Source organism: Palaemon carinicauda, chromosome 26, assembly GCF_036898095.1.
Source record: "Palaemon carinicauda isolate YSFRI2023 chromosome 26, ASM3689809v2, whole genome shotgun sequence".
NCBI classification, from domain to species: domain Eukaryota; kingdom Metazoa; phylum Arthropoda; class Malacostraca; order Decapoda; family Palaemonidae; genus Palaemon; species Palaemon carinicauda.
The window spans coordinates 84,440,213-84,455,212 of NC_090750.1; the positions used below are offsets into that span (position 1 = coordinate 84,440,213).

At 34.1% G+C, this 15,000-nt stretch overlaps 1 protein-coding gene across 1 annotated transcript in view; it reads left to right on the forward strand.

The window, feature by feature from the left end:
* Window positions 1–15,000, forward strand: part of LOC137619645 (netrin receptor UNC5B-like) — a 115,379-nt gene that overhangs the window by 85,958 nt on the left and 14,421 nt on the right. Inside the window, 3 exon segments of the mRNA XM_068349852.1 lie at window positions 412–536; window positions 11,051–11,218; window positions 11,896–11,931. Of these exon segments, the coding sequence (XP_068205953.1) occupies window positions 412–536; window positions 11,051–11,218; window positions 11,896–11,931 (329 nt within the window).

A 15,000-nucleotide genomic window follows, 5' to 3' on the forward strand; every position in this document is an offset into this window, starting at 1 on the left:
AGCATAAGAATATTCTGATGGTTTTGTAACACATACAAACTTAATACATATATCTACAGTATATACAGTATATATATATATATATATAATATATACATATATATTTATATATATATATGTGTGTGTGAGTGTGTGTGTGTATTTAGTGGGAAACTTTATAACCCGAAGCCTTCCCTTATCGTCCATTTTTCGCTGCGTTGTATATAGTCTTTATATATATATATATGTATATATATATATATATATATATATATATTTTTGTGTATATAATGTATAAACACAGAAGAGATTAGACTATTATAATAGAAGCATCACTGCATTCTATAATATATTTAGGGAAAATAATCTTATAAACCCATCAATTCTAGTGTAAACAACAATCTATTTTTCACCCTCTCTTTCCCGCTGTAGGATATCGTCTGAAGGATCCTTGTTGATCCTAACTGCCCGAACGGAGGATTCGGCTAACTACACATGTGTGGCCGAAAACGTCGCCGGGACAAGGACCTCGGATCCTGCCGTTTTGAAGGTCTTTGGTGAGTATGATACTTTGGTTCATTCAATTTTTACTTTTGGTATTGGTTTTTAAAAGCACTGTTAATGTTGATTTCATCTCCTCATGTTGTACAAAGGATAATTTATGTTTGTTGATTATTTATCGTATTTCTCCTATATAACAAAGATCAAGTATTTGGATGGATATTATATATATATATATATATATATATATATTCAGGTCTCTCCGCCCCTCGGGCAGGGGAGAGTGAGTAGTCATACATTGGCGAGAGGAAGTTGTATGGGTGTGCATATCTATCTAAATATTTAGTCGTCATTATTTACGGGTCCCGTACACTATAGTCATTTTTTTTAATGAAGCGCATTTGAACTGACTCACAGCGGTGACCTTTTAGCTCGGAAAAGCTTCCTGCTATCTGATTGGGTAGAATTATCTTGTCCAACCAATCAGCGAGCAGGAAACTTTTCCGAGCTAAAAGGGCACCCCCTGCGAGTGTGTGCAAATCTGCCTCATTAAAAAGAATTGACTATAGTATAATTCTCTATGAGATTGAGCAAAGTCCTTATGTAAGGACAGGATTTTTTGCAATAAAAGTTACATTACTAATTGTACTATTATCAATACATCTGCAGTATATAGTAATTGATCATCATTACGAAGAAGGGAGAGATTGATTAATTTTTCACTTGTTTTATTTGTTTTTAATACCTTGTTTCACAAAAATTAATTACTTGTGTATTTGTTTGGCATTGTGAAACGTATGTGATTCTCGCTGCTAAAATCTTGTCTTTATGTAGCAACAAGAATTATTGCCTTGTGATAAAACAGAAATAATCTAAATTACCATCTTCATAAACTCATATAAAAGAACAATCTCAGTAACATATACTCAAATTGGAACTGCTACATATCCTTTGCTTTTTAAGGAAATTCCTTTCGAATAAACTCGAAGCTTTATTAAGGCCCTCGATGAAAACTGGTGCTCCCTACCCTAGTCGAAATCACAGCTGGAAATCGCCCAATATTGAATAAAATAGCACCATTTTATCACCATAAAAAGCTAACTGTGAAAGATAACGCCATGACGTTTGTGACCACGTGACCGTCCACAGACTATAATTCTGTCATGGCCAAGACTAATATACTCAAGAAGACTACTTTTTTCTTTTTCCTCTTTATCTTTTGGTGGTGGATTTGAAGAGTCCATGCCATGCGCTCGCCGGACTGGTTCGAATCCCTCTCAAACTCCATTGTTTAGTGTCTGCAACCTCACCATCCTTGTAAGCTATGAATGGGGAGTTTTGGGGAGCTTATAGGTCTACTTTCTGAGTCATCAGCATCCATTGCCTGCCTCTCCCTGGTGTCAGCTTGGGTGGAGAGGAAGCTGGGTCTGTGATTATATGTATATATGGTTAGTCTCAAAGGCATTGGCCTGCTTGCTAGGGCAATATCACTGTCCCTTGCCTTTCCCATTCATGAGCGGCCTTTAAACCTTTGAACCTTAGAAATCTTAGGAGATATTCTAAAACAATCTCTCGCGAATTGTTCTCGTCCTTCTCCCATAGAGCGGCTAAATTAATCGCCTTTTTATCGCCGGCTAGAAGAATTGAACGTGTCTTAAGATATATTCGCCATCTTAAACTGGATGACTCTCCTACCGAAGACAAGAATAAATTAACATTCAGGGGATTTACTCAGGGATAGTGAATGATGTGCTTTGGCTATTTTTTTTTTTTCATTTGAATCAGATTCCAAATTTTTCTGTCGGCACTTTCCGTAAAAAAATATGATAAACGTGCCCAGGATAGGTCGTTTATAGATATTAGATTTATTTGTGGTAATTTTATCCGGATGATCTTTACGGAATTGGACGAATTAAAATTAGATTCGTTTGAGAGAGAGAGAGAGAGAGAGAGAGAGAGAGAGAGAGAGAATAATAAATATTGTTAATACAGTTTTTATAGAAAATATGAAATCGCTCATGGTTTAAACCAAAGGAGAGAGAGAGAGAGAGAGAGAGAGAGAGAGAGAGAGAAAATACAGTTTTATAGAAAATGTGAGATCGCTAATGATTAAACAAAATAAAAATAAAATGAAGTGCTATTTTCACAAGTTAATAGCTTTATTTACAATTTACAAATTTTTATGATAATATTGTACGTTGTGCATGCGCACGCTCGCACCACGTTGTGTAAGCACACGCACGCAACACACAAACGCAATATATATATATATATATATATATATGTTTGTTTGTGTGGATGTGTGTCTGGGTCTGCTAATCCGTGTTGAATGATTGAAGATGTTATCTATTGTGTAAAAAATGTATGTCACTGATAATGTATTTTCCTGACGGATAATTATGTAAATGATTAGCATTTTAGTGCTTGATTATTATGTTTTTGTATAGAAACATGATAATATATTACAAATTAAGGCTTGTAATTTTTTTCAATTTGCAACGTATTGACTACCATTCTCTAATTATATTAGCCATTTCTCAGATTTGAATGGAAAAATATATTAATCTCATATTAATCTGATGAATTTATATTTTTTGGCAAGCTTGTTTTATTATTTTTAATGCTGTCATTCTAAAGTGATTTATTTTGGAGTTAACCCTATGATAATATTTCCGGCTCGCGGAAGATAAATAAGGCTCTTTTAACATTGAATAGATTATGCTGTTGTGTAATACAGATTGAAATATTCTGTTTCGGGAATTATATGGAATGATCTGCTCGAGAGATCTTTTGGGGATATGTCATGGATGCTAAAAATTGTAGGCCATTGCATATATTGTAATACTGTCAACAGTCCTCTTTGTGGTATATAAAACCAGTGGTTATTGAATACCAGGTGATTGCAAAAATGCTTTAATTATAGCTGTTTGAATCATGGAATCCACCTGATTAAGCTCCAAATTTTTGTCTATGTTTTTACCCTTTTAACGATTTATTTTTTTGGCCAGATGTGTATATTTCTTGGACCGTGTTTATGGTTTTGAATCCTTAACTAGAAAAGCACTGTGAGAGCGCAGACCTCCTCCACGGTAGCTTATTTCTTGAAACAAGCTTGCCTTTCCCAGGACCAATTTGGACCTAAAGCGGATTTGACGTCTTGTTTTTACAAACATGTGCGAAATTGGTTTTGTGTTAGTGGTAATTAGGTCGACCGTGACCTTGACCTTTGACCTAGGACTTTCAAAATTGAATCACGTCTCAACATAACGATTAATCCCTGAAAGTTTCACTACTCCATGAGTAAACTTGTGGCCAGGAAGTTGTTCACAAATAGACAAACAGGGGCGAAAACGTAACCTCCTCCCAACTTCATAGGCGGAGGTATTAAGGATTTGCTTTCCTCTTTTATTATTTGAAGCTTTGACATTCATTTTCGAGATAGCAGTAAATTACTTGTGTTTTCATTCCTTTTGTTTCATTATTTTGAAATGTATTGTTTTCTTTGTTCTTGTTTTGTATTTGAGGCGTTATTTGAATGGCGAGGTTATTAAATTGTTGTCAAATTTATGATTTTGATGATATGTCTTTACAATTTATTTTTTGCGTTTTACACACGCGCTCAGTATGTATAGATTTACATTTGTATGTATTATACCGTATATGTATCAACACACATATATATACATATATAATATACATACATATATATATATATATATATATGTATATATATATGGTATATATATATATATATACTACGAAGAGAGAGAGAGAGAGAGAGAGAGAGAGAGAGAGGAGGGAGGAGGGAGAGAGAGAGAGAGAGAGAGAGAGAGAGATAACACCCCTAAACTATATTCTGAATATTGCTAACCCTTCACACAGTATTTATAACTTCAGGGGAACACATTTCGATAACAACTTTATGCATAGTTTGAATTCTTATTCAACATCATCCAATTTGAGTTTTGATATTTTCTCTCTCTCTCTCTCTCTCTCTCTCTCTCTCTCTCTCTCAGCAGGCGTCCCCCTAACATAGAGCAGATGGCCCCCCCCACAAAAGGCCCTGTTCATCCTTGTTCAACCTGTTACTTTGGGATCTCTTAAAGTTCCCTCCCCGAGTTCAAGGGTCTTTCCTCTCTGCCAACTATTGAAACTCTTCCATGTTCATTGCGTCATCGTTGCCAAAGTAGGGGAGAAGCTCTTCGTACCTCCCATGGTGATCTGACCATATGCGGCTATTCATTAAGGAGAGACGCTAAAGGGAAGAGAGAGAGAGAGAGAGAGAGAGAGAGAGAGAGATTGATTGAGGGTGCGTTCCGCCAGGTTGGGAATGGCTAACGCTAAACGGTTTAAGTGATGATATGCAATGGTTTGGTCACGCACGAATGGCCGATTTGCCTACTCCACCCACATTTTTTTTTCAAACGTCGTAGTTTCACGCATATGCATACACGCATATAAACACACACACACACACACACACACACACGCACACACACACACACACATATATTTATATATATATATATTATTCAATGTGATTTATACAAAGCCAAAGAAGATTGACCCAGATTACAATAAATCTATAATGATTCTCCCTGGGATGATTATGAGCAATATATTTCGTAAGGTGCCTTTTAGGTTAATAAAGATAAAGTTTTCCACGTAATTTTGGTAATAGATTGTAATAGATCTAATAACTTGTGCAATATAGTAAACAGTATGTTTTTGCAAAGGATACAAATTGCCTGGCAAGGTGTGAGACGTTATTGGATGGCAAATATTTTACAGACAGATAACTTTTATAAGGTATTGGGTGCCAGGTAGCGTCAGCGTATGAGAGATAACTCAACCTGATATTGGAGTTTTAAAATAAGGTTTAAAGATTAGTTTGAACAATTTTTGTCCTGGTATGATACACGATAAGTTCTTGGAAGAGCTTCTGTGGGCTTTGGGCAGTTTGGAAATGTGGATGTTTTCAAAATATTTCCTTTTCAATTGGAAGCCTCGTACGGTTTGGGTTAGAATGTGAATGTAAGAATAGTTTCAAGGGTTGAAATTATAGAAGTTTACCGAAGGATATGAATAGGAGTTTTAGATCTTGAGTAAATAGTACTTCATATATGTAGTTTCAATATGCAATTTTTTTGTTTTACTCTGTTCGTATTTTTCAATTTATACACACACACATATATATATATATATATATGTGTGTGTGTGTATATATATATATATATATATATGTATTTATGTATGTATATGTATGTATACGAGGTCTGTATATGTATGGATGTATCTATGTTTGTGTATGTATTGCATATATATATATATGCCTATATATATATATATATATATATTGTCATAAAAATAACTCATTTTATTAACCAATAAAAGTTAACGAAATATTCTGAGTGCAGAATTATGAAATAAACAACTTCACACATGTAGAGAAAAATATTTTCTTTAATTATCTTCAACCGAGAACGACATAGGGAAACAGAATACTCATGAACGAGCACTGCATCAGCGTGTGTTCAAGTCGAAGGACAGAAATGATTCATTTATTGTAAACTGCAGCAGTTTAAGGTTATAATTACCCGCTTTCCCGTTTAGCAGCAGAAAGAAAGGTCTCTTACAAAGGACTTATGAGGGACCCTTCGATTAGATCAATTAATGTCTCGTTAGAGAGAGAGAGAGAGAGAGAGAGAGAGAGAGAGAGAGTTGTATTCAAATCCTATAAACACCAAGGGTATTTAATAAAAAAAAGTTGAAAATGATAGAAAAGGAAGAGAATGAGAAAGAGGGCGAGTTATAATAGAAAAGTGGGTAATTGAACGATATAGACAAACAAAAGGAATAATGGAAATCAATGTGCGGGAGAGAGAGATAGAAAGAGAGAGAATTAGAAAATTATAAAACAAGACTGTTGAATTTATGGCATTTGTTTTCGGAAGTATTTCTCATAAATTATGACGAAAGAAAATATATTGCAAAGGAAGGAGAAAGGGATTATGAGTTTTGGTTACGTACGTGTATTAGAATATATTCTTGACAACTTGGGTAAGTGGATTGTAAATGGATAGAAAAAACAAAACAATCACTGTTACTGCCCCTGTCATCTTATAACTGCAAGTGCAGAATTATCAATCTATGCACAGCAATTCTACACACACACACACACACACACACATCCAATTGCAGAAACAAAATCTTCTTAAAGAGAAAGAAAAAATTGATAGACGAAGAAGGCATATGCGTTTTTGCACAGCTGAAATAAAAAAAATGAGTCATTAGATTTTATCGTTATTATATGGCGAGCTGACCACTGTTAGAGAGAGAGAGAGAGAGAGAGAGAGAGAGAGAGAGAGAGTATAGACCAGATGATCTGCTTGTTTTCTGTTCACCGTCCCCCCTCCCCTCAGTACTGAACACACACACACACACACACACCGTCGACAGGAGCATTTAGAGCAGTATCAATTGAAACCTTTGGAAATTCTGATTTAATTCTTCATTGAAAGGGCAGTATTGGGGAGTACATCTGTACCGTCCTAGGGATGAAGGGGTTTGGGGGGGGGGGGGGGTAGAGGGGGATAATGAAATGGTGAGTGGAAATGAAGTGATGAGGGGTCGAGGGGAGAGAGATAGAGAGAGAGAGACAGAGACAGAGAGAAACACTCGCTCATCTCAGTGGATTACAAAGGGAAACACTGAGGAGAATGAGGGGACCGACAAATCGAAATGTAATACACTCCATTATTAGAAAATGATGATGTTGATGATCGGCTGGAGAGAGAGAGGAGAGAGAGAGAGAGAGAGAGAATTTGAAAGTGCATTAAAAAGGAATAACTAGAACGTGATTTATCAATATATATATATATATATATATATACATATACATATACATATTATCTCCTCCTATGCCTATTTCGCCAGTCATCTCTCATCTTGAACTTTTATATCAATACTTCCCCATTCATCATCTCCTACTTCACGCTTCATAGTCCTCAGACATGTAGGCCTGGGTCTTCCAACTCTTCTAGTGCATTTTGGAGCCCTCTTGTGGAGCACTCTTGACGAGTTTGAAGAGCATTCCTACACAACTCCATCTATCCTTCACCGTGATATCATCCACATATGGCACTCGAGTAATCCCTCTTATAGTTTCATAGTCATATATATATCTTATAGTTTTATATATATATGTGTATGTGTGTACATATAATACATTTATATGTATGTGTGTATACATACATACATATATATATATATATATATATATCTGTGTGTGTGCGTATGTGTTGGGACTCTGTACGAAGAGAGATGAAGAGGAGGGTTAAAGAACCTTGCATTTGTTATTCCTCTTCCTCTTAAAAGACTTCGATAGATTCAGTTATCTTGATGAGAAATAGCGGCCTTTTGTCATTGTAATTGAGATATTACAAAGCAAGTTTAACCTAATTAACCAGTAATGAAGAACTGACAGGAGAAGAACCTTTTGTTCCACCCTCAAAGGGTCACACACACACACTCACACACACACACACACAGACACGCACATTCAGCTATAACAGCTGCTGCAGGTAATGAGATCAGAGAGAGAGAGAGAGAGGAGAGAGAGAGAGAGAGATTTTATACTGACGCCAAGGAGGTGCAAGATGAAGAAGAGTTTGGGCTATTCAGTTTGTTGATCAGGATGCAATTTAATTTCGTCTGAAGCTGCGAAATTAAATTGCCCTTTTTAACTTGAGTTTTCTTTAATTAATTTTGCCTTCAGTTCCTTGGCTTTTGAAACTTTAATGGTGGATTCTATCGTGTTGTTTTTTTCATGTTGCTTAAGGCTTACAATTGTTGTTGCTTTTGTTGTTATTATTATTATTATTATTATTATTATTATTATTATTATTATTATTATTATTACCTGCTAAGTTACAACCTTAGTTGAAAAACAAGATGCTATAAGCCCCAAAGGCCCCAACAGAGGAAAATAGCCCAGTGAGGAAAGGGAATAAGGAAATGAACAAAGTACAAGAGAAGTGATAAACAATTAAAATAAAAAATTTTAAGATACAATAACATTAGAATTAATCTTTCTAGATATAAACTATGAAAACTTCAAAAAACAAGAGTGCCAGATTGTATCCTCAAGCAGTTGTTAAATTTCTCCATTCATTTTTTGGTAGTTGTTAAAAGAAAAGGGATAGGATATTGAGTAACTGTATATACTTTGATTTTTGTCATGACAACGAACAGTGATATATATATATATATATATATATATATATATCTTTATCATCATCATTCGTTACCAGTCCACTGGAGAACAAAGGCCTCAGACATATCCTTCCGTTCGTGGCTGTTTATAGTCTTTCTATGCCAGTCCACTCCCGCAAACCTTTTTTTTAGTTTGTTAATCCATCGTCTTCCTTCACCAGCTTTTTTTGTAGTCTTATTGTCCATCTCTTTGTCATTTTCATATATATATATATATATATATATTTATGTATGTATACAGTATATAAATATATATGCATATATATACATATATATACTGTATATATATATATATATATATACACATGTGTGTGTATATATATATCTATCTGTATATATATATATATATATATACATGTGTGTATATATATATATATATATATATATATATATATATATTACGGGTATATAATCATCTATCGAGAGTTCATTGCAATTTTGGGAAGATGGGTTTTAAGTTATTTCCATAACTGGCTACGGGTTAAGGATACATTTTCTTCACTTAATTATCATGAAACGTATTTGGTATTTAGTTTTTTTTTTTATCTTTGAGGGTGTTCATTTATGTTTTTGTTGATGAAAGAAAAGCCTTTTCACTATCCGCAACTTTATATTTTCATGTAATGTTAAAGATTTTTAATATTTATATTGTGCTTCGTTCTGTTGTGACTGAAAGCTTTTTTTTTTATTTTATTTTTTAGTAAAAATATCTGGCAAAGATTTTTTCTTTTTTATTTTTTAAGTCTTGAACAAGCTTTCAATGAAATATATTGTGCATCGAATATAGTGAAAGGGTTTCTCTCTCTCTCTCTCTCTCTCTCTCTCTCTCTCTCTCTCTCAACGGATATAAACTGGAATTGAAAAGAAGAAAAGAAACAACACCACTCAGTGTGGCAATTTCTTTACATACGAAATAGCAAATACTTTGAGCAGATTTCCAGCGTATAGAGTGAACAGTAACACGGTAAACGAGTTCAGGAGTAAGTTAGACAAGATCATAGAAACTCTCCAAACGTTTAAACTATTTTGCTCTATGCAAGAGTAAAGGGAATCTCTGCGGATGGACTGAAAAGTCTTTGAGACATCCAAAATCCTTGTAACTCCTTGTAACTTTCTCCCTCTCACAGACTTTGCATACGTGCAGTTGAAACATTTTATTTTTGTAAAATAGTATATGATGATATTGACGTTCAGCTCTGAACTTTTGATGATCATGTGATTTTTTTTTTCTGGTGACGTTTCGTATCTGGACAAAAAAATATCATCGTCATTTTTATACGGAAGAGACAATTATGCATCATTGCCTTTCTTTTTTTAATTAACATAAGTGTAAATGTGTTTTGCAATTCTTCTCTAAATTAGATAGAATCTTTCAACTATATATATATATATATATATATATATGTATATATATATATATATATATATATTTCATATACATATGTATGTATGTGTGTATATATATATATATATATATATATATATATATATATATATATATATATACATACATACATACATATAATATGAAGTTACCAGATTTAGAGATATTCACTGGAACTCTTCAAGATTTGTAATAGCATCAGCAGAGAAAACGACTGATAATTCTATTCTATTAGAGCTAATAATTTTCTGGAAATTTGACATAGTGACGCAAAAGAAGCATTGCACGTCAAAAGAAACTAAGTGATAAGTAAATAAGCAGAGATTTTCATAAGTATCTTTTAACACCCGAATTAATTTTCATACAATCGTACAACATATGAATTTTTATCCGTGAGTAGAATGATCTAATAAGACTATTAAAACTGATAGGATGCTTATAATGGCGATAAAGTATATGATTTACAAAAAAGGTAAAGGAACGAACACTGGCCTCGCCCATGATCCCTCCCGAATTAAAAAAAAAAAAGAAAAAAAAAAAGTCTTGCTATAAATAAAAGACTGAAAGTCTCTACCCGCTCCTAAGAGACCCCTTTCGCGTGTATCATTGAAGACTGTGATTATTTCATTATCCCAATGATTTACGTCGGTATTATTGGAATATTCATCGCGTAATGCTCCTCATATCGTCTCTATATTTGCCTTCAATTGCAGGTCATCAGGATGTAAATACAGTTCTGTGTCAGTGCGAAAAATTGCTCATCCTATTTTTCCTCTTTTTTTATTTCTCTTCTCTATTTCTCTTCTTTTTCTCTTCAGTTAATGGTGCGTGGGCCTCTTGGTCGTCGCGCAGCAAGCGGTGCGGGCCTATTTTTCCTCTTTTTATTTATTTCTCTTCTTTATTTCTCTTCAGTTAATGGTGCGTGGGCCTCCTGGTCGTCCTGGTCGTCGTGCAGCAAGAGGTGCGGTCGTGGCTTGCAGCGCCGTACACGTACGTGCACGTCTCCAGCTCCTCAGAATGGAGGCGATGCTTGTGTTGGCGAGGCCGTGCAGAAAGCCGACTGCTCTAATTTCTGTCCAGGTAAGCTTTTAGTTACTTTGAAATAATTCTTTATTAATTATTAAGAACGACACTGAAATCATATTTGCTTGAAATGGAAAATGGTCACGTTTGTGAAGTTCACACTGTAATGTGTTTGGCTCCTTCGTGTTCCGTGTTGTTGTGTAATACAGGTGTTGTTGGCATAGTGCTTACATACTCATTTGTCACAGACGTTTGTTAATGCATTTTTGTAAACGTACTGGAAGAGATTCAAACGGCTCAGTTTCCCGAATTATTAGACGATTGTATGGTTTTTAATTGTTTTGTCTTAATTATTTCATATTTCTAATTTGTGATTGATTGGAGCTGATTGTGAGGAATTTTGAATTTTGAATTTTAACATTCTCTAATTAAAGTAACAAAGCCAAAAGCAGATTTCCGAAAACAAAAGAAGGTGAAATATCATTAGCCGTCCCCTAGACGCTAAATCAGCCAGAGGGTCATAATCCTTGCATTTTGCACTAAACCTTTATCTACGAGATCACAATAGCACCAGAACTAGTAGACTCACAAAGTTTGTCTTTAGATATTGTACGTGTTTGTCCCTGCGTTGTTTAGCAGCTTTTGTACTAAATAAGTGGGGTAACTGTAGAGGCTTTTCATTAATCAACTAACACCTGGTGTACCTGTCCCCCCCTTCTCAACTTAACCAGCAGGAGGTGGTGAATGTCCAGAGCAACCTTGTCCTCATGGTGAGTCTTCAGGACCCTTTATGCCATTGTATTAAAATATATCCCTTCGAGCACCAACTCCTATATAACTCCTTCAGCACTAAAGGCTAATTCTTTAACAATACTCAAGAACCGTCTTAAGGAAAGTAACAGTGAAAAAAATTAAATCTTGTTGAATTTGTAATTAGATTTGTTTGAACTCGATTAGATGTTAATTTCTGGATTTCGGTTCTTGGGTTCTTCTTTGATTCGCCGACTGTTGGCGAGTGAGGGTCAGTAATCAGACAATATCTTCGGCCATCTGTCTGTCAGTATTATGTAGTGGGCCATCTGTGCTGTATTTAGTTACCTACGCGTTGTACCTTTTCCTTTTAAAACTGTAGCCTTTTTCAGCCTTTTAACTATTAATATCTTGGGACATTTTCGCTGATTTTCGTAGTTCTGACACTGTAACTTGAATTGTCTTTTCATCTTCTAATGCCCAAACTTTTTACTGTGTCGTAATTTGGAAGGTTGCATGATATTTGTATAATGTGGTTTTTAGGTACTTTAAGACTTCAATTTATATGTTCTTCCTCCCTTCATTACTTCCTTCCTTCTTCTTTCCTTTATTTCTGTCTGTTGTATTATAATAATCGGTGACGTGCTTGTTTAAGTCAGGCACAATTTTTCTCCAGTTTTCATATTTCTATTTTAGAGTGGAAATTTCGAGTTCCCTCCTCCTTCTTCTTCTTCTTCTTCTTCTTCTTCTTCTTCTTCTTCTTCTTCTTCTTCTTCTTCTTCTTATTATTATTATTATTATTATTATTATTATTATTACTTGCTAAGCTACAAACCTAGTTGTAAAAGCAGGATGCTATAAGCTCAGGGGCTCCAACAGAGGAAATGCTCCAGTGAGGAAAGGAAACAAGGAAAAATAAAATATTTTAAGAGCAGTTCGTTTCACCTCTCTTTCTCTCTCTACTCGCTTTTCCCGGACATCTTCCTGTCACTTTTTTTGTCTGTTGTCTTGGCGCTTTCCACTTTTCTTGAGATTTCGTCTTCTCATTCAATTTTTCTTCCTCGAGACTTTGCTCTTTCAACTGTCATCCAGGCAACGTTCCCTTCAACCTTACTTCTTCTTACCGGTCTGCCTCAGATTTTTTACTTCAATGTTGTTGATTTCAGGAACTTATTTTTTTTTATGAGAATAAAGAAAATAAAGGGGTTTCCTTCCATTCTTTATTGGTCTGAGCTTTTCGGATTTCATTTTATTCTTAAAGATATGTGTAACGTAGATAGATGATAATGAAGAATATTACATATTCCAAATAGAATTCTTATATTTCATTCTCTTTAGTCTCTATTTTTCATATATACATGTATCTGTAGACAATAGATATTTTTCATAAACGGCTTTCTTTCTGGAAATTGTTATATTTAATCACTTTTATATTGGTACAGTTTAGCCTATTGTTAGAAAATTTATTATCTTGCAAGATATTAAATCCTTTTGATAAGGCAAGTTTATTTGTATTGGTCTTCGATCATCACTCTTGTCTCTGTCTGTTTGTCTGTTCCTTTCTTCATCTCTGTGTTTATATGTGAAGCCAATCCTACTTCTTTCTTCTTTGTCTGCATCTTTTCGCACTTCTATGTGGGGTCGATGTTTCTGGCCAGCGTTCTCCGTCTACCTCTGTCCCCACACTTCATCACCGGTTAATCCCTTTGATCGAAGGTCATCCTTGATACAGTCCATCCACCTTCGTTTTGGTCTCCCTCTCCTTCTCCTTCCCTGTACTTCCATTTCCACCACTCTCCTCCCAATATACTGTTCATTTCTTCTCATGACATGACCATACCACCTCAGTCTACTTTCTTGGATCTTATCTGATGGTTCTCTAACTCCTGTGGTACCCCTAATTACCTCATTCCGTATCAATCCTACATGACTCTGTATAGTTTATGGTGAACTTTATATAAACGCGCATCTTTTGTTTATTTGGTAAATTATCATACATACTTATCATGATTTTTAAAGAGGATAGATTCTTTGAGAGCGAGTTAGCGTAACTCTGTACATTAATGACTGTTTTATCATAACAATATCCAATATAATATTATAGAAACAATGCTGATATCTGGATTTCTTATGCTATGTCTTTGCCCAAAATAAATTCAGTAATGTCTCGGAGTGCTTTAAAGGTATCACGGAAAGAGATTTATTTGTATATTAAATGTAATGTTTATGGCTAGATGCTTACTTATTTTATATATTTTTTGCCCTGGCATCCACATTTAGTACACCTATAACTTGTATTTTGGAAAGTTTAAAAAATCAATAGATCATTGTTTTGAATGTATTGAGTGAACAATAATAATGTTTTAGATAACATAAACATTATTAATTTTGCAATAATACTAATATCTTAGTGAAACAATGTTGAGGAAGCTAATAAGTAAATGATATTATTGTTCTATATATGAAATCTCTAATCTTCTTGCAATATTACTTGCCTCAGGGTAAAAAGATAAATAAGAAGACCTGGGAAGGCATTTATCTTAATGATATTTTTGAAAAGGTTTTGAAATTTTTATTCTTCAATAGGATAATCACTATACTGTACTTTTCTTTCTCCTTTTTGCTATGCATGGTGTTTTCATACAACAAAGTAAAACAGAATTGCATGATATTAATATATTTAAAATCAAATACAGCTACGGTATTCTTCCGTTGATAAAACTGTACTCAAGTAAAACTAGATTATTTGTAGTTTTGTTGTATTATCTGAAAGAGATCTCTTGTTGGGTTCAAATTATTTTTTTTTTTTTTTTTTTATAAATCGTCTTTGATTTTTTTTTTTTTTTTTAGATTTCATGATTGTTCATTAGTTATCTATTTTTTATTTATCTATCTTTTTGTAAAAAGATCACCTTTGCTTATTTAAATTCTATGATTGTTCTTTGGAGGGATTATTATTCTTTGGAAGAGAAAAATAATGAAAATATAAAATGAAAATAAAAATATAAGTATAATACAGTTCATCAAGTAACTGAAATTATATATGCTGTTTATGACGTATGACAGCAGTTTATACGGTACTGAAACTG